We start from the raw sequence: 19,027 nt of genomic DNA on the forward strand, positions 1-19,027 counted from the left end.
AGTGGACCATCCTCGCTCGGATTCGCTGACGCCGTCTTCCGTCGCTGAAGCTTTGCTGGCATCCAGATGTGACATCGCAGCTGAAGGAAAGAACCGGTGCCCTTCCCATAGCGCATACAAATATGATGAAGATATCCTCCCCAAGGCCACACTACACTGACAAAGTCGGACCAGTTGAGTACCAGCGGCACCGTTGAAGACATCTCCACCCTCTGTGAAACCCTCCACGTAACTCGTTTCTTGATTTTCCCTGACAGCATGCCGAAACCTTCCAAGCTATCCAAAGCAGCTGCAATCCAGAGATATGGTGGCATTGTCGTCACTAGCCAGCAGAGCCGCTTCCACCTCGATGCTGTGGATGCCCCTACCTCGAAAGATATCGATGTCAAGGACTTGTCACTTTCTGTTGGCGGCCGGGAGCTGCTAGATCATGCCCATCTCAGGATTCTTGAAGGGGTCCACTACGTGCTCGCTGGGCGCAACGGTACCGGGAAGAGTTCTCTGCTGAGGGCATTGGCAGAGAAACGAGTCCCCGGAGTCCCAAGCAATATCCGGCTTCTTCTACTTGGACAGACGCGCCTCAGCGCACATGCACTGTCAGATCCAGTTGAGGCGGAGAGCATGGCTCAGACAGTGCTTGAGCATGTTATTAAGAGCGACCACAGCCAGGAGCAAGCTCTGAAAGCCTCGAACAGCATGTTGCAGCTTCCGTTTCCCGTGTTGTAAGCTAATGATTGATCCCAAGGTCTTTCTGCCGCGTTGGAGGAGAAAACAGATTCGAAGAAACTCGTCCAAACAATCCGCTCACTTCAGGTCCAACAAGCCCAGCAAGAGCTAGCGGAAGCACAACTGGTTACAGCGAGGAGAAGTGGCGCCAGGGGCCTCAAAGCACGCCAGTTTCTTATCGAAAAGGAGAAGGCTTTGGATGAAGCTCAAAGACGGTAAAGCTATGGCTCGGATGAGATCCAGACTACTGACTCCTTCCAGCCAGCAGAGCCCCCAGACCGCCGAGGATGAGCAAGAAGCTGTGAAGACAGGCCTTGATATGCTTGAGACTACACTCTTGGCCCTTGAAGCCATGGATGCCGTCAGCACTGAAGCTCGCGCTCACATTGTGCTTTCAGGATTAGGGTTCTCAGAGGAGCAGATCAATAACCCCGTCGAATCCTTATCTGGCGGGTGGCGGACCCGTTGCGACCTCGCCTGCTCTCTAATTCAGCATACCGATGTTTTGTTGCTCGATGAGCCTACAAATTTCCTCGACCTGCCAGCCATAATTTGGCTTGAACGATACATTACAACGTCTCTGGCGAAAACTACCGTTGTTCTCGTCACTCACGACCGGGATTTTGCCGATGCTGTTGCTCAGGAGCTAATTCTGGTCCGCCTTGCACCTGCAAAGACTCTGGAAGTCTTCAAGGGCAACTTGACCGAATACGAACGTGAGAAGAGACGACAAATCCGAAGAATGTCCAAGATGTCCGAAGCCCAGGAGAGAAAGACCAAACACATGGAAGACACGATCAACAAGAACGTCAATGCTGCTAAGAGAACAGGTGACGACAAGAAGTTGAAGCAAGCTGCCTCTCGCCGGAAGAAACTACAGGAGAGATCTGGCCTGGAGGTAGGTCAGCATGGAGGCAGATTTAAGCTGAACCGTGATCTGGTAGGCTATCATCTGTCGAACCGGGCTGACATTGACATACCCGAATTCGACCCTCCCGTGACGATCACGCTACCGGAGCAACCCTCGCTGCTACAACATGCCGGGCCTCTTTTCACCTTTGAGAAGGTTTCCTACACGTACCCCAAGTCTAGCGCGTGGGCATTGAAAGATGTTGATCTGGTCATGCATCCCAGTGAACGCGTTGGCTTGGCCGGCCTGAACGGGAGCGGGAAGTCGACCTTGGTCAAGCTTTTGATGGCGGCCAAATCTAGCGGTGATCCAAGACCAACCAGAGGATCTATTGCTGTGCACTCCAAAGCACGGTTTGCGTGTTATTCTCAACATGCTGTCGAGACCCTGGAAGAGGTTGGCCGACATGCCCCAGAGAAGACCGCCCTGTCTTATCTGATGCAGCTCGACGAGTGGACTGCAGATGAGCAAACAGCTCGAGGCTTACTAGCAAAAGTCGGCCTCCGCGGAAACACTGTAACCGACGTCCCACTTGCAGCACTGTCTGGTGGCCAACGGGTTCGACTCGCATTGGCTGAGGTGGTTTTCACTTCCCCTCATCTTCTGGTATTGGATGAAGTGACTATCCATCTGGATGCGGACACGATTGACGCATTGATTGAAGCCCTCAAGTCATGGGAGGGAGCGCTGCTTATCATCACACATGACCGGCATTTCATGCGATTTGTGGTGGACCGAGAAAAGACTGACAAGGACGAGGAGACAGAGGATGACAGCAGTAGTGAAGAGTCGGATCATGGTCGACCTGGCACTGTCTATCATGTGCGCAAGGCTGGTCTTCGCAGGCTTGAGAGGGGCATGCAACAGTACGAAGAGATTGTATCAAAGTCAGTCAGCAATCTCAAGGTCTGACCCTGAGGCACAATGCCCAACACGAGTTGCCGGTTGAACACAGGAGAGGAGGGAATGGTTATCCGCCAGCATCTCGGCATCGGCTTTCCAGTCGGCCAAGGGAATTCGAGCCAGCCAGGGCCTCTTCATACCACCAATGAAAACTTTCACACCTTTCATGCACTTGTGGTGGCCATAACCATGAGAGCATCCTTCCCATGAAGATGGATGTTTAGATCGATCTTATTGATACTTGGCCAGAAGTGCTCTGTTATTGAGGTAGGTTCGTGATCAGTGGATACGCCATTGGACTAATATCCCCTGAGCTGCCGTTGACAAACGCAGCTATTCAGTGATTCTAGTCATCGCCGATACCTCCCTACCCAGCCCTGTCTCGACGGACCACCAACTGACAGATGATCTGGATACACAACAGCGTTCCAAGCATACGCCGCGTGCACTTTGCTCCAGAAAGACTCCAGAGTGATCAACCCCCCGAAGTGCCCGAGGAAAGGCTATCTATATACACAGAAAGAATAGTGGAGACCGCAACGGGGATTCCAAGCCCACGATCAAGGCCAGATCGGATCATGTCACAGTCTAATCTTCCACTTCTGCGGCGTCGCATACGGCATCGCATACGGCGGCGCATCACAATGAAATGCCAGTTCTCCAGACGCGGTCATGACATCGATGGTCTGCCCGTGCTGACTAGGGTAGGGAAGGGTTTTCAGGTATCCGAGTTCTTTCAGGCGTCTCCATGCGACGTTCGAGTGGTCCCGGTATGCGTTGAACCTGACACCGGACAGCTCGATCTCCCCCATGATCTTTCCGCCGCTGTGGTGGCTGTTGTTCAGACACAGGATCACTGACCGACTGGAGTCGCCTTCCAGGGCGTTTTCGAAGATGTCCACCAGGCATGTCTCGTGATGTGCTATCTAGCTGTTGAGATACCATGTCCCTTGGTCGCGACCGTGTCGGCGCGTGCTGTAAGGCATTGTTTCGGGGTTTTTGTACCTTGGGTTCTTGGTATTTATCGGAAAGTTGAGGGACGTTTTGCTGTAGCCGGTTGGTCTGGTCATTCCTGTGGTTTGTTGGGATCGGTACCAGTTGGTTGGTTGTTCGTTCGTTCTTTTGTGCCTTTGTCGAGATAAGCCGAGGAGATGATATGATTTATATGGGGATAGGGAAGCAAGTCGACAGGAGAAATGAGGGTTGTGATAACCCAAAAGAAAAGAACCTTTCTGGTTGTATTTATATAGCTTGTCCATGACAAACGCAGTCCAGACCAGGAAGCAGACGCAGACGTGGGAAGTGACGCTCAAACAAACAGTAAACTCATCAAGCAGAATCAGCAGTGTCGTGTCATGTCGTGTCGTCGTTTGGGCCAGCGCAAATACATCTGAGATATATCCTCAACGGAGGCGTCATGATTCATATGCGATGGACCATGGTGAAGGGATGAAGAATGGACTGTCTGTGACTGAGTCTGCGCACTCCACTCCAGCAACACTTGAGTGCAAGCAAGTCATAGAAAATGAGTGTGCTCATGCATGAAAATTGATGAATAAGACTCATGTTTTGCAAGCAGATCAACATCTGATGTGTCTCCTATCAAGCAAGTTCTAACCTGTTTTAGAGTGTCATGTCGCATCGCATCGCAGTGTGTTGCTGCAACCCCGCTGGCAAGATGAACTGTATCCGATCCCATCCAGCATGACAGGCATAGACAAGTCGAAGAAACCCTCATCCTACAAGACAGCAACAGCGCCCAAAGCCATTGCGCCCAACACACCCCATCCGAGGCTGACAATCGCTGCTCCGCTGTCGCCAGTCGCCGACGCCGCAGCACTGCCGCTAGCTGAGCTTGCAGTCTCGGATGCGGTGGCGCTGGTAGTTCCCGAGGCGGAACTGGATTCGGCATCGCTGTGTCCAGAGGTCTCGTTGGCGAAGGTATATTCACTGGCGGAGAGTGGAATGGCGCTGACACCTGTGCCATTGGTGCAGGAGGAGGGAGATTCAGGAGCCGTCGAGGAGAATTGGATGTCCGCACACTATAATATGGAAAAGCAAGGCTGGTTAGATTCTGTTTTTCCCGACTACTTTTTACTCTCGAGCCACCGATGTGGGTATTCGGAGAGGAAATAGGAGAAGCAAGCAAAGGCAACATAATGGTGAGGAGAGGAGAACAACGCAAGAAGGGAAGATGAAAGAGAGCGGTGTGTGATTACGGGCAACATTGGTCGAGGCTAGGAATTCCAACGACGAGAAAACTACAGGTTGATAAACGTACATTGTAAAGCCCACCGCCCGTGTGAGCGTTCGTGATGACCTGAATAGTCGCGTTCGTGCCGTCGGTGATGTTCAGATCCGCAGGGACGGAGACAGCAGGGAGGCAGAAGTCTCCAGGTCCCATTTCACTGATGGTCGGCAGAATCTCGTAGTTGAAGGAAGACCCGACGTCGTTGCCAATGGCCAGCAGGATCTGCACCAGGTTCTCGGTGTGGCCGAATGCCATTGCCACGGGGATCGACGTCGGCGAAACCAGCGTGCGGTTCTGCGATTGTCCGTACCCGCCGCAGGGGAAGGTCGCTTGGTCTTCGTCGTCGGTGCCCCGCGAGGGAGGGAAGTTGAGCTCGAAATGTGCCGAGGTCAGGAGAGGGAGAGCGAGGAGAGAGAGAAGAGCCTGTGAGATCATTTTGACTGGTTTGATTGAGTTGACCTGGATGTCAAATCTTGGTGGAGAAGGAAGAATATGTATTGGGAGTATTGCTGTATGGTTTGGAATAGATGAAAGGGAAGCTGTAGAAGAGGAGCATCAAGAAGTCTTATACCACTGTCAGTGGCAGTGGCAGTCTTAGATCCCTACCAGGCATGATATGATTCCAGACCCGACCGTCGAACCCTCATTTGAGGAAGGGAGAGGCATGCCAAGCTTCCCTCGGGCGGGCGCAGGGGCTCGGAGCGGAGCTGCTATGCACGCTGCATGTTCGCGTTAAAGTGCTCACCATCATTATGAAGGAGGAATACGGGAAGATTTCCCTTTTCTTTTTCTTTATTTCTTTCTTAAAATATGCGCGACAATCGTCAGGTATGGTATCGAACACGGCATCGTATCAGACCTCAAGTCTGTCAGCTGAAGCCATTCGCTCTACAGAAACACGATATTTCTTCAGAGGGAGACGAGAAGCAAGGAGGGGCGTCGGGAATGGAAACATGCTCACGTTCAAGTCGGGCATTGATGCCAAGACAAGGCTGGCTTGGCAGTCGAGGGAGAGTCTTGGCATGAGCAAGTTTCCAAAATATCAGAGACGCAGACATCAGGCTTCTCAAGACCAGGAGGCAGAGAAGTTAATAAAATAATGACTAGGTACGTGCTATGTGAAACTGAAGAAAGAGACTAGCCCCATGATTCCTTTGTAGTACTCCACACAACATGTCATGGCCGCCGAGCAAGTTGTCCCGGCGCATCATGTCCTCAGCGCAGAGACGAGGCTGCGAGAATTCAGGGGCAGCCCCTATCTGATATCACAGAACCAATGAATTTATCACTCAACCACATCTGCCCTGGGCCATTCGCCCGTGACGCCGATTAATGCCACAGACAAAGCACAGCAGGCTTTGTGTGCAAATCCAATACCTTTCCACTGTCCTGTCCTTCCATGTTCCAGTCCAGGGGCCTGGTTCTCGTCCGAACATGGACAACACAAACTTGTCACCATGCTGGCTGGATAAAGAATCGGATGGAAAACCCGGAGGTACCGTGAGTCAGGGGATCAATTTTGTATGTTGCGGACGGTGTCCAGCATACCTGATCCCAAAAACCATGATACGGCCATCAATTGTCCATTGTCAATGATGTCCGTTCAACCCGTTGGTCAACCCCATTGCCGTTTTCTGAACCGTTTCAGGAGTTGGAGGGGAACGGCGGAGGAGCAGAACATGGCTGGTATCTTGGTCGGATTCGCTTTCCTCAGAAGATTCTGACTCTTCTGCCTGGCCGGCTGCCCCCGGGTTATAATGCGCAAAGCCATTTACGCCGTTGACTCCGTTGACGTGGTGTCCCGCATTCATTTGCATTTCGGGGATGAGCTCGGCGAGGAGGGGGTTGATATCGCGAAGAGGATCAGGGGCATCAACTGCCACTCCATAGTCGTTGACATGGTTGTGAATTCCATTGGCATCACCCTGATGGTTTGCCATTCCATTGCCGTTGCCGTGAATGGCGCTGTTGAGGTGAAAGCTAATAAAGCCAAGGCCGGCGTTGGCATCTTGGATACCAATGGCAGAAGGTGGCCACCTTAACAATCCATAGGGGTTGTCATTAGTAGGCCCGTGGTGGTCGTCATTCTCTCCATCGCTATCACTGCTCTCTTCTTCTTCTAGGTCCCCCAAAATTTCATCAAGTTCTTCAAGCGACCTCCCCTCTTGCGCAAAAGTATCGACAAATCTCCAGGTTTCCTCCTGCTCTGCGTGGTTCTCCAGCTCCGCGAACACTTCATCAGTCAATGGGGGCAGTTCTACATTGAACTGTGGAACCTCTCCGTTTCTCTGCTGTCGAGCAGCGGCCAACGTGCAGTGATGACACGGGACAAATGCTGGCATGTCTCTGATTTGTGTGATTTCCTCCACCAACGCGCATGGGTTTGGCGGGTTGGCATCCAGGCACCGTTGTTCGCGTGTCTGTCGTGGGTTATCCATGATTGCGAAGTAACAAATCTGGCAGAATCGGCGAATCGGGTATCGGACACACATCTTTTCTGGTTATCCCCGTTCTGTGCTTGTTTTTAATTCTTTTGGGTTCTGGTCAACAGGAGACTGTATGCGGCTCGATTGCAGGGCACTTCGGTCGAGGCAGGAATCTCGAAGTTGAAAATTTGCAGCTGGTCCGATGTATGAAGTTCTGTCTTGTTGGACTGATCGGATGGTGTTGCTTGCTCTGGATGCTTCAAGACAGTGGTAGGAATGGGAGATTTAATCGAATATATATACCTGTTCATGTCGTCCTTCATTCACTGCTCTGCACTGCTGTGCTCCATGAGCAAGTCATCGCTTTGTTTCTGGAGGACTCATTGCTGGTATCCACCACACTGGATGGTGGCACAGCCACTGGCATGTCTGAACATCATGCTTTTGCTGTAACTGCGTTCTTGCAGGGCTGCCCGAGCGGCACGCCATGTCATATATGAGTATATCGACGGTTTGTCGAAGAAGGTGACAACCATCATGTAAAGCCTCTTGACACATCTCTGTGGCCGGCCTCATTCATCACGCAGGATGTCTCTGGCGAGACCTCACATTGTTCGTCACCAGTGACACCCGTGTTGTCTGTGAGTTGTCGGCGGAAAGCTGAATGATAGTATATCGCTCCCAGTCACGCTTCTGGGTGACAAGGCTGAGCCTGACAGTGACTTGCAAGGTCCCCTTACCCAGATTCTCATGTGGACACTCCTAGGTTTTATAGTGCTAAGATGGCATTTGCTCCTGCTTTTGTTTGCAACGGTTTCGGCCCAACTTGATTGTATCATTTTCGAGTTTGCTCTGCTTTGCCTGAAGTGGATGCTCAAACAGCGCCTGCCTGACGTTGTCTGCCGCAAAGGCCGATTTCGGTGTCTAGGTGCAACTTATTTATACCTGAGCGCTGTCCTGCTTGCGATTTTGCGCACAATCTCCACAGTCGTCCTTGTAGTAATCCATCCAAGTCCACCGTCCAGCGATCCCGGACTTACACCTCCCAAACGAAGCCATGGCTGTCTCCATGGTGGTACCCGCTTTTGCACGAATTTGAAGTCGATGATTGCGTTCGGCTTCCGGGCATAAGGTCTTGAAGCTGTGGTCGTTGGCGAAATTGCTGCCGCATGTGGTGCACCATCTGCGCGTCGGCCCTATGTTGCACATCGTGTGGGCAAAGTAGGAGTGGCTGGATTTGTGATTGCTAGGATCGGACAGGAGGAGGACAGTCAGTCACCACACGGTCCAAGCAAGCCTCGCTTGTAGCTCACAAGTATGTCCGAGAATGAAAACAGGCTTTACAATCAGGGGTGTCGTTCTCTTGGGAGAATTCGAGACTTTGACTTCTTGACTTGGGACTTTCTTCTACCTTTGGGGTGAGTGTGTTGTCGAAATGGAATGTGCCCAGGATGGTTTATATCGGTTCAGAAGGCATGCTTCGTCTTCCCCGGTTTCCACCAATGATACTCGGCTCTGGTGGCAGTCGAATCTGGTTTGCGCCATGGTGACACCCTTCTGCACATAGCATCCAACAGTCCTGCGCCTGGCAAACGTCTGGAAACGCTCACACCTCCGGAAGCACTGGCAAAGTTTGGCATTGCCGGGTGCAAACCAAAGGGTTCGTTGATGCACTGTGAAAGCGCCAACTCGTTCAAATCACAAGAAATATGCCGTAACTCCGTGGTAGTGGAAGGGTCGCAACAAGCGTTAGTTGGACGAATGCCTGATTTGATCCCTTTTGTAAAAGAGAAAAAGGAGGTTGTCTTGCCGAGTCAGCTGGCCGAGAATCCTCTATACATACGATGTTTTCATAAGATATACTCTGTAGGGCACTTGGAACGTACGCAGTAGGATCGACTCTTTCGAGGCAAGTCAAGCTGCTTTCCAAGAGTAGCATGACGGACATGTTTCCGAATTTCTATTTCTTTAAAGTCTAGACAGTGGTCCACTGATCATTATCGACCTTTGAGCTGAAATAATGTGCTCCGACTCTCCATGGCATGTCGTACAAAGTAAGAACAGGTAGGATGTGGTGGAAATTGCATTTAGGCCTTCGCTAACAGGATTGAAAATTGCCTTTGCGGGTATAGTATTGTCTTATGCAATCAACAGGAAGTGTTCAGCCCGTGGGCTGAACATAATGCAACCAGACACGTTCCCAAAGAGATCGGTGGGCGAGTATGAATAGAGAGGAGCAAGTTGTACCGTTCTTTACTGCTTTGAGGGCCCAATGCGAGATGGTGTTACAGATATGGGTCATTCGACCATAGTGGGTTGAGCAGGACCAAACAACAAGACGGCAACATAGGCGGCCGATAGTTGGATCCAGGCATCAAGACGCTTTTGGTTCACGCGTTTTCATGACGACGATGGTTTCTTCGCCCGTTTCCCGGCCTTCTTGACAACCTTCGAGACCTTCGATGGCCTCTTCTTCTCATCCCCAGCGCTGTCCTTAACTGGGTGTTCGGCCTTCTCAGCTGTGACCTCCAGCACTGATCCAAGCTCTCCCCGCGTGGAAGTGGTTGGATCCTCGCCCAGACGGTCAGCCAAAGCCAAGGCCGTTTTTACGAGGATAGCCATGTCCGGTTGTGTCAGTGTAGGAGGATGCAGCACTGATCGCTCCGCAAGTAGCAGCTCTTGTCGTGTCGCTTCCGTGCCGGTCAATGTGACATGATCCAAGCAGAACTTGACGTGCTGATTTGGTTGCCTTCCCTTCCCAGCATCGGCACTGGTAGCAGAGCCTGCACTCACGGAGACTGCCACCTCGCGCGAGTCAACATCCATGACGTCGACAGTGCGAAGGATATACGAGATGGCCTCTTTCTTGGGAGTCGTCGTCGAATCGGTACGAGACGCCCGCTCATGGCCTTCCCTTGACTTGCTAGTAGCATTGCCACCCTGCTCTGCAACGCCCTTCATGCTATCATCTACAGGCAAATTGACGAAAGGCTGGAAGAGCCACTCGGTCGGCTCGTCAGCTTCAGTCCGGGAGAAATATGCTTTGATCGCACGCAGGAGGGGAGTATGTTGTTGATCTTTCTCAGCTCCTCGATATAGAAGGTCTTGCTTGAGCTGCTGCATTATTTTGATGTCGACCTGACGGCTCGGGCAAAGGATTGTAAAGGACTTCTGTTGGTGTACAGCAGAAACCCTGGCGATGCTGAGAGGTGGCCTTCTACCCTTTACTGATTCTCCCGAGGTGACCAGGACTTCCAATGACGGCCAGAGCTGAGATTGTGTTTCATTGTAAGTTGGTGAGAACTCAAGCCTGAGCGTGGTACGAGCATCTGCTCCGATATCTTTTGCTGGTTTGGAAGAAGCCGGACTCCACGGCTTCATGAGGGCAAGTTGCTGAACCAAATATGGTATCTGATTCGTAAACGCCGGTTTTCCCGAAGGTGTAGATGCGTTCAAGCCCCGTGGACTTGAAGCTTGGATCTTGCCGCCTTCCTCGGTCTCTGCCGCCTTGGCTCTGGGTAGTTCTCCGAATAAAGCCTGTCCAAATCTCGCCGTGACGTGATGGTACAAGTCATTCCGCGACTTCGGACTTTTGTGCAAGCTGGTGAACTCGAACCATTCGCAGATCTTGCTTATCATTGAATTCAGTGGTCTTATACGCTCCGTATCAGGATCCGCAACATTCAAGCCTGGAGGATCATTGGCAGGATTGGTCAATCTAGCCTCTGGCAACTGCAGGATACTCTTGGAGAACTCAGACGGTGTAGGGAACGGTTGAAGAGAGCTTATCTCTCTGGACTCCGGTGGCCATACATCGACTTTCTGTGGCTGGTCATCCGGTTCGACTGCGAGTCGGATTTCTCGGTGCGCTTGCTGGGCCAAAAGATGTTGTTCATGATGGACAATCTTAATATGATCCGGTGTCAAAGCGATCTGCACGTCAAACTTTTGCTGAACGGAGTCCAGAAACCGTTTGATTGCATCTTTGACAGCAGGATCCCGATAGGAGTCTCCCATAATACCCTGAAGCGGTATTGTGATGGGTTGAAGGTCTTTCGCCAACCGTGAAATCCGTGCCAGCGCGGCCGCGGCGTTTGCGGCCACTCCGGAAACCCTGATCCTGGAGTCCCGTCGAAAGAGGTCGATTTGAATATCCAATTCCTCCGCGATTCGCTTCAATGGCTGGCCTCGGTCCTTCAGCAGATGGTCCAGTTTGGCTTCATCTGGGATATAAAGACTCAACGTCCGGGCTTTCTTCTCTGAACGTTTTTCCGTTACAGGCACTGTGAAACCCCATACCTCCTCAACCAGATACTTGATCGTGTCCGGTTTATTCTGTCTGTTGACCCGGTAGAACACGTCCGTTGACAGTGACTTCTTGTGTTTGTACGCGATGTAACGTCTCAACTGGTCGAGCCTGAAACCTTTAGCCAGACTGGATCGGAGTATCTCCCACTCTTTGACCTCCAATTGCCCTCGCTTCTTTTCAATTCCCGAAGACCCGACCACTTGCTCAATGTTTGCCATCAGCTCTTGGATGCTCAGCGGGGCCTGCTCTGATGCCAGCGATTCTTGTACACTCATCCTTGCTTTGTTTTCCTCCTCTTTTGGCACTTTAGGTATCCGGCGGTCTCGCGATGGGAGAATCAGTACTTCCGCCGGCTTGCCCAGGGAGTTGACCCCAAGTTTTGCCGTCTTGCTGGGTCGCCATCGTCGATATCGGTAGGATCTGGCTGCGACTGTCTCTGAGTCGTGTGGGTTTGCTGGAGAGTCAATGTTTTGGGTTTGACCTTCATCATGGTGGTCATCGTCCTCGTCCTGTCGGACTTGAACGGCAGCATGGGCCCATCGCCGGCCTGCCTGCGCGGCGGCAGGATGCAAGGGTGCCTCCAGCGGACCTTTGGCCTTTGAGAGTCTTCGCTGGCATCGGAGGCAGATGTAGGACAACCTGGTGGTACGTGCTAACATATAGACGTCGGAGCGAGGGCCATGAAGGTATGAGTATGGCAGGAGTCTAGATACAAGAGTCCAAGCCGGCGGCGAGCATGTATCGCTGCTATTGTAATAGGTGGCAGGCTTCTTACCTAGGTAGTCAAGAGTGATTAAGAATAGTGCCTGGTAAATAGGCGTCGCTGCAACTTCAAATTGATGCTGAACCTGAAGTCGAAGAACAAAAGTTCCACTGGCAGGCCGGGGACCCTGGAGGCTTGGCGATGCGCGACGCTGCACTTGGAAGTCCACTCCTACTACTACTACTACTACTACTACTACTACTACTACTACTACTACTAGTATGCCGCCAGCCTGATGAGCCTCAGCCTCGTCGACATACCTCATCCATCAATACCTAGGCAGCCTCACGTCGCAAAACAGTCCAATGCTCTACGCATGTCATGATACCCCGTTAATAGTCACGCCGACGATCAGACAGGACAGCGGTAGTGTAGACCAAAAAAGCGTTTAATTTAATTCACCCGAACCTGCCAACTGCGTAAATCATCCCTCAGCTCAAATTCGGTATGTTCATGGAACGGCGGTCGACTTTTCCGCCGCTGTTCCTGCTGGCTTGCATGCACCTGTTGATCAATGCTCGATCGTCCACTGACGGCGCTCACCTGTAAGGGTGGTACCTTCGGCGACTCCATGCTCTTCCCCCTCCTATGGCCATTGCTGGCGCTCTGAGGAGTCAGGTGTTGCCGAGGAGTGATTGGCCTGGTGACCTCGTCGCCTGAGCTGCTATGCAGGCCCTCTTCTCGGGGGCTGCTTCTGGATTGCTTGGTTGATTTCGGCGGTGCAGCGATTTGGCCTCCATCACCTCCTGAGAAGATATCCTCGACCAGCTTATCCGGTGGGAGCTCTCCTGCCTGGCAAGCCCATGTAGCGGCCAACGTCCGTCGGTAGATATCCTGGGCCTCGGACAGCTCTCGAGTTTTACTAGTAATGCTGGGGATGTCGTCTCCTTCTCCGACCTCTGCGGACAGAACTTCGGCAATCCCCCCGATCACCATAGCGGACCTCAGTGGAGGCGCAGTGAAATTTGTGTCGCCCTCGGTCTGTATCATTTTGATTCCAACCTTCAACGTGCTGTTCACCTTGCTATCCTGTAGCAGATATCTCCTCGTGATCGCGCCATCGTCGCCGTCATCGTGCGGGGCACGATTGTTAGTTCCTTCCGGCGGGCGGGCATACTCGGCCAGATTGAGTTTCACACTTCCCAGGTGCACTCGGCCGCCTCGACCACCTTCGCTGAATTCTTGCAAAACCTCAAAATGTAAGGCGCGCTCTTGCAGCATGCCATTCTTGTCGATTGTGAGGCGTACGGGAAAGTCTTTCGTGTAATCCCACGTCGCCTTGTGCTCGACGATGTAGGCTTTATCCGTGCGGCCACGGTGTTCGGCGGCACTAGAAGAGGCGACGTGCCATCTGACGCAGACGGTGCCATAGATGAGGGGGATATTGGTCAGGTCGATGATACGAAGGGTGAGATCGAACTTGGGCTGCATTCACAAACTTCAGTCAGCGCACATGCTCTGTACTCTGTAATCGCGAAGAGGTTGCGACCGTGTGTACCGTACCTTTCGGTTCTTGGGCACTGTGAAGGCGAGGTTGTTCAGCGCTTGCTTTCGCAGCATGATCCTCGCAGGGAGTGCGCAGGGCCCATGATGGAAGAAAGGAGGAACTCACCAAAGGCCTGCATGGCTGCGACGTCACTTTTCAGTGAATTGGGGCAGACACGCTCAGACTCTCTGTGGATTCCATCCAGTTCCGACGTGGTAATTGACGCAGCATTGCGTAGATACCAGATACGTGAGGGAGGGGAGGGATTAAACGGATAGATTGAAAGATAGTGCCAAAAGGAAGTGGGACGCAGAGATAGTTGCGCGCTTAGGCCTAGAAAGGGTTTATGATAGTGATAGAAGAGGGACGCGCGCACTCCGAGTGCCTTTGGGATCGTCCGCGGATGGTTCGGCTGCACGCATCGGTTGGTTGGACGTTGATACTGACAGCTGACAGTTTGATCCATGCGAGTCTGTCACCAATCTGTCTCGTGGAATAGTTTAGTCAGCCGCACAAGCATACAGAGTGAAGATGTCTCCCATTATTTATTCAGATGTCCATTGCAGAGTCCAAATTCGACATACGCTCCCAGGCAGTTGTTCAGTCTACTATCTACTGTTTATTCTAGTAATGTCAAATGTCAAAACCGACCTCCAACAGTCTTGTCAACACTATGGTCTAGAATTTATGCACTTCCTCCTTGGTGTAGCCGAGCTCCTTCAAGATTCCTCCAAGGGAGCCCTGGGTCCAACCAAAGCCTCCTTTGGCGCCCGCAACGCTTTCAGTCATGGCTGGAGGGCCGCTGACTAGCACCTTATTCGCCTTTTGGGGCATCACTTTCTTCAGAATTTCTTTGGTGACGTATCCTTTCTCATAGAGGCCTTCATTCTGGGGCGTGGTGTTGCTGACGGTATAGAGTCGGGTGAATCGGCCAGGATACTTCTTGGCTAGTTCGTCAAAGTCATTCTTGAGCAGAATGTCCTCTTCGGAATTGTTGGCATAGACGAGAGCAATCTTAGTCTTGTCCTCCGGATTGTTGAGAATGGCCTTGGTCAACTGGTATATGGGAGTGATCCCTGATCCTCCAGCAATCAAGGTCATGGTGGAGAACTGATTCGGCTTGTAGTCGAATTCATGCAACGGCTTGAACAGCAGCGTGTCGCCAGGCTGTAACGAGTGCATCTTGCCGGATCCCTTGCCATTGGGATACTTCTTGACCATGAATGTCACGTGGCCGGTTTCGTCTGTGTTCGGTCAGCAAATTCCTTCATCGAAGCCGCAACGAGAGACATACCGTTCCCACTGACGGGAGTGTACGGTCTGAACACGGGAACCCATGCCCCTTCAGGTGTATGTCGAGTGAGGAGAGATGCTGCATGAAGAATCAGTCTCTGGCAGTTGGAGGCATTGTCACGCCAGTGGAACCTACTGATTAGGGGAAGACCAGTAATGGATTGATCGTCCGGCAGGGCAAAGGTGAGTCGTCTGACATTGTGGTTGACCATCTCGGCACTTTCCAGCTTGAGCTCGGTGAAACCCTTCCATTGCACTTTCTTCAGAGCTGCCTGGGAGTCTGAGGGTAAAGACTCGGCATGGACTGTGTTGAAGAAGGACGAGGTAGAATTCCAGTGCTGGTATCCAGCGTAGGCCACACCAGCTCCGGCAGCTGCCAGTCCGGCCGCCTTGACCGAAGGACGAAGATATGCAGCCATCTGGACTCAAATGTGTTGAATGAACGATGAAAATAGGTACACAATTCTGTGCGTGGGTACCGTTTAGGACAATCTGACCAGGACGTTTCGACAAACAGGGCTCAACGAAGAAGACAGAGAGAGAATAACACAAACAACGCAGCCAACGAACGGGCTGACCTTGATAGAAAGATCGTATAGAGTACAAGATCTGGATGGTGGTAGAGAAGTAATAAGACCATCCAACCAAAAAGCATACGTTCATCAGCTCACAGGCAGCTCAAGAAGAAGCCACCATCAACACTCCGGAGTTAGTGCCAATGTGAAACTGACTCGCCTAATCGGGTCCAGGATCGGGGCCCGGAGCATGCCAACCACCGACTTGACAAACTGGACGGGACTCTAAGAGCGGATCAGACCGAGTGGTCTTTACTACCACCTACTAGGTCCCTTGGGAGGTAGGTACTGTAAGATGAGATCCTCTCCAGAATGCACTCCGAGTCTCCAGAAGACGCTGGTTCAGGCACGGCTTCTAAGCCTCCTAGGACACCACCCTTGTTCGTAGGTACAGAGCAGGATGGGCGCTGCATATGTGCACCGGTAGGGCTTAGGACGCTCATCAGGCGATAACTTGTCTCTTATCTCGCCCGCCTAATCCTCGTAGGCGTGCTAGGTGACAGCCTGACAGACTAGTTGGGTGCCCTAAGGCTAAGGTGGCTCCCATTCCGCTTCCAAAAATATCCTACGCTGCCAATCTTCGCCTAAGGCCTGGTCTGGGCCTGGCCTCCTTATTAGCCTACCACCTTTCAAACTGGGTCGCCCTTCAGACGTGCCCAGGGCTGCGATATCAATGGCAGTACGTATCCTCTCTACTAGGTACATACCTATGTCTTGTTGAGATGCCAAAGCATTTTGCTTGGCCTTGCTTGACTGGAGATAAACTACCTAGGTACCTAGTAGGCAGGTAGGAGAATCAAGTGCAGCTCTAGATGGACGCTTCTCTAAGCACAAAAACATTTCAACCCGATGCGTCACTGACCACGAGAAGTTTGTCGAGAATGATAACAATACCACGTGAATCTCTCGTCAGCCCTGCCGTATTGTCGGTCTTTCTCGAGTACATTGCATGCTTTTTCTTGGCTGGTATACGTCCGCATATCTGAAGCAAAGCCATAGAGTTCACCCCGTGGACACCGTGTGTCGATGGCTTCCAGTGAGGTACGTGTGTGGACGGATCGCTGTATGAGGAAGCTATACTCGTCAAACTGGCCGTGAGCTCATGTTGAAAAGAATGCGATAGAGCAGTGCCTTGCATGAACAATACTCCGTGATCTCCAAGTGGCAGATCGAAGTAGCTTGCTTATGGGCTTCTTAGAGAACCATCGCCCGCAATGCCGACTGTACAACCAGACACCGGATGTCTTGACCCGGAATGGCAGTCAATCGACATCTCTGAGAACGCATCTTATATCTGTGCAACTCACCGTGAAAGCTGTGATCCGCAAAGACCTGCTGCACACACGAACGTCACCCATCCATCTCTTGCATTGTGAGTCCGAGCAACAAACATCTCAGATCCGATCCTCCGACATGCAAGGGACTCGTCAAACGCTTGCTGCTCGCTGGATGATGCTGCTCCGCTCAGCTGACGTAGCGATAGGCGCCGGTGCGGTGGGACACGAGGTGAAGAAGTCATCACCAAGTGCTATCACTGATGTCGAATCTGATACTCTAGAACATGACACTGGAGAGGGTCAGTGGTGCTGTAGCCGCTCGGAGATGCGCACAACAGAACTTGACAGAAACGAAACACTCTTTCGGTTCCGCACTCGTCGAGCGATGCAGCGGCTCCAAGATTTCCTGTTTGATGCCTGTCAGCAAAGGAAAGAGTGAGCTTGGTCAAAGTCCAGCGTGTACTGAGGGAGAGGGTTGTGTGCGAAATGTACAGCAGGTATGCAGCTGAAGTGAGATGCGTAAACTTGAAGCGTCGGGCGAGCCCGAAGCCAACTTGAACTTCAAGCTGAACTGCAGAGATCGGCCCTCAGCTTGACAGGCCAGGCCAGCACAGCCACAAAAGCGGCGGGCTTGACGAAGAGAATCGCCCACAGCCACGTTCTCTGCCCCCAAGAATGGAAACAAAGGCACCCACAGTCCCACCGTGACACTGACACGACTGCGCAACTCGGTCCCCGGTCTTAAGCGTTGTCGACCTACCTCATCCATCGTCGTCACCATCATCACTGTTGAGGCCATGCTCGTTGAAACATGCAGCACATGGATCGGACACCATCTTCGGCGGTTGTCGACGCCAGACGAAATAGGTTTGCATGCACACTACTCATCACATGATGCTAGGCGTTGCGAAGTCTGGAGGTCTGCTGTCCAATGAGTGGGCATAGCAGGGATCTTCGCCTGGTGTGCCACACCTATGTCCACCTCCAGCGACCAATATGTTTCCAGAAGTGCCTTCCGACGAGGATCACCTCACTTCGCTCCCGCCAGCTAACTCGGGCGGGTTTGCAACGAAGGGTGGCCACATGCGAGCGACTGGTCATGCTGTCTTTGCCATCTCCAAGTCATCAAACACCCAACCTGGGCAACCGTCCTAGGATTGGTCTATTGTGTACACGGGCTCAGATTTCTTTGAACTCCAGCACCATCTCCTTCTTTTTCGACCCGGAGTACCAGAATCTCTTGAAACGTGCGAGTCGTACCACTTTCTCGGGTCTGCAAATGGCATTGTCGATCCTCATGACTCCCCCTACGTTTCGAGACAGCGGCAAGCCAGCTGAAATGGACGGAATCGGTAGACTTTGGGATGCTTCTACCAATGCGCCAACACCATGGAAGGAAGAGGTCACCCCTTCCTCGGTCTCCAACAATGACAGATGCTGCTATGAGAAGAGTGTAGTTTCAGTTATTCAGGAGGGCTGTAGGCTGTTGCCCTCTTGGAGTTCTTCGGCGGCCTGATTCAACAGCTTTTGAGTCCCAGGAAGCCTGGCTGGGGATCGTCCCAACCTTGCCCTTGCATTTACGAGCAATACCAGATGACAGGGACTAGAGCATGTGGATCTCCAAACTGGTCATAACTCCCGGATATTTGTTCTTCTGGAAGAGACCTTTACCGTAGGCCACGCTTCCTTCGGGCATAGCCGTGGGCAAAACGGGCAGGCTGGAGGGCTGGAGGGCTGAAGTGCATTGATAGGAACGCCACTCGCGATTGGAGGCCCAGGATCTACTGGAGGTCGATCGTGAAGGCGCAGAGTACAACGCTGGTCAATTTGCACAAAAGCAGGTGAATCGCCGGATTTCGATCGAGACTTATATTGGCAATCATCACAGAGTGCGCCTCAGCCGGATGTAGATGATTTCGAGAAAATTCGGCTCCGATGGGTGGCCACCAGTGAGCGGTCTAGGATGAACAGGACAGACAAGGAACGAGACTTAGGCTCCTGAGGCTCCTGAGGCCCTGATCTTGCATATGCAGGTTAATTCTGTTTCTGGTGTTGCGTTGCAGCTGCAGAAGAACAGTTAGGGAAACCGGCTGAGGTGGAACATGTAA

The 19,027-nt window shown here is 52.1% G+C and overlaps 5 protein-coding genes across 5 annotated transcripts; 1 reads left to right on the forward strand and 4 right to left on the reverse strand.

Annotated features, from left to right (window-relative positions):
• Nucleotides 1–258: 258 nt before the first annotated feature.
• A1O1_05989 (uncharacterized protein) lies at nucleotides 259–2,548 on the forward strand (the record flags this gene model as incomplete). Its single annotated transcript, XM_007726871.1, has 3 exons — nucleotides 259–717; nucleotides 766–941; nucleotides 988–2,548. The coding sequence occupies 3 exons, from the start codon at nucleotides 259–261 to the stop codon at nucleotides 2,546–2,548; spliced, it is 2,196 nt and encodes a 731-aa protein (XP_007725061.1).
• A 1,730-nt stretch (nucleotides 2,549–4,278) lies between these two features.
• On the reverse strand, nucleotides 4,279–5,225 carry A1O1_05990 (uncharacterized protein; the record flags this gene model as incomplete). Its single annotated transcript, XM_007726872.1, has 2 exons — nucleotides 4,279–4,581; nucleotides 4,821–5,225. The coding sequence occupies 2 exons, from the start codon at nucleotides 5,223–5,225 to the stop codon at nucleotides 4,279–4,281; spliced, it is 708 nt and encodes a 235-aa protein (XP_007725062.1).
• Nucleotides 5,226–9,616: 4,391 nt separating this feature from the next.
• Nucleotides 9,617–12,184, reverse strand: A1O1_05991 (uncharacterized protein; the record flags this gene model as incomplete). Its single annotated transcript, XM_007726873.1, has 1 exon — nucleotides 9,617–12,184. The coding sequence occupies one exon, from the start codon at nucleotides 12,182–12,184 to the stop codon at nucleotides 9,617–9,619; it is 2,568 nt and encodes an 855-aa protein (XP_007725063.1).
• A 497-nt stretch (nucleotides 12,185–12,681) lies between these two features.
• Nucleotides 12,682–13,848, reverse strand: A1O1_05992 (uncharacterized protein; the record flags this gene model as incomplete). Its single annotated transcript, XM_007726874.1, has 2 exons — nucleotides 12,682–13,713; nucleotides 13,792–13,848. The coding sequence occupies 2 exons, from the start codon at nucleotides 13,846–13,848 to the stop codon at nucleotides 12,682–12,684; spliced, it is 1,089 nt and encodes a 362-aa protein (XP_007725064.1).
• A 604-nt stretch (nucleotides 13,849–14,452) lies between these two features.
• On the reverse strand, nucleotides 14,453–15,486 carry A1O1_05993 (uncharacterized protein; the record flags this gene model as incomplete). The annotated part of the gene is made up of 3 exons (XM_007726875.1): nucleotides 14,453–15,018; nucleotides 15,069–15,146; nucleotides 15,204–15,486. 3 exons carry the CDS (start codon nucleotides 15,484–15,486, stop codon nucleotides 14,453–14,455), a joined length of 927 nt encoding a protein of 308 aa, XP_007725065.1.
• Between the last annotated feature and the right edge of the window lie 3,541 nt (nucleotides 15,487–19,027).

This window comes from Capronia coronata, assembly GCF_000585585.1.
Source record: "Capronia coronata CBS 617.96 chromosome Unknown acBCG-supercont1.5, whole genome shotgun sequence".
NCBI lineage: Eukaryota > Fungi > Ascomycota > Eurotiomycetes > Chaetothyriales > Herpotrichiellaceae > Capronia > Capronia coronata.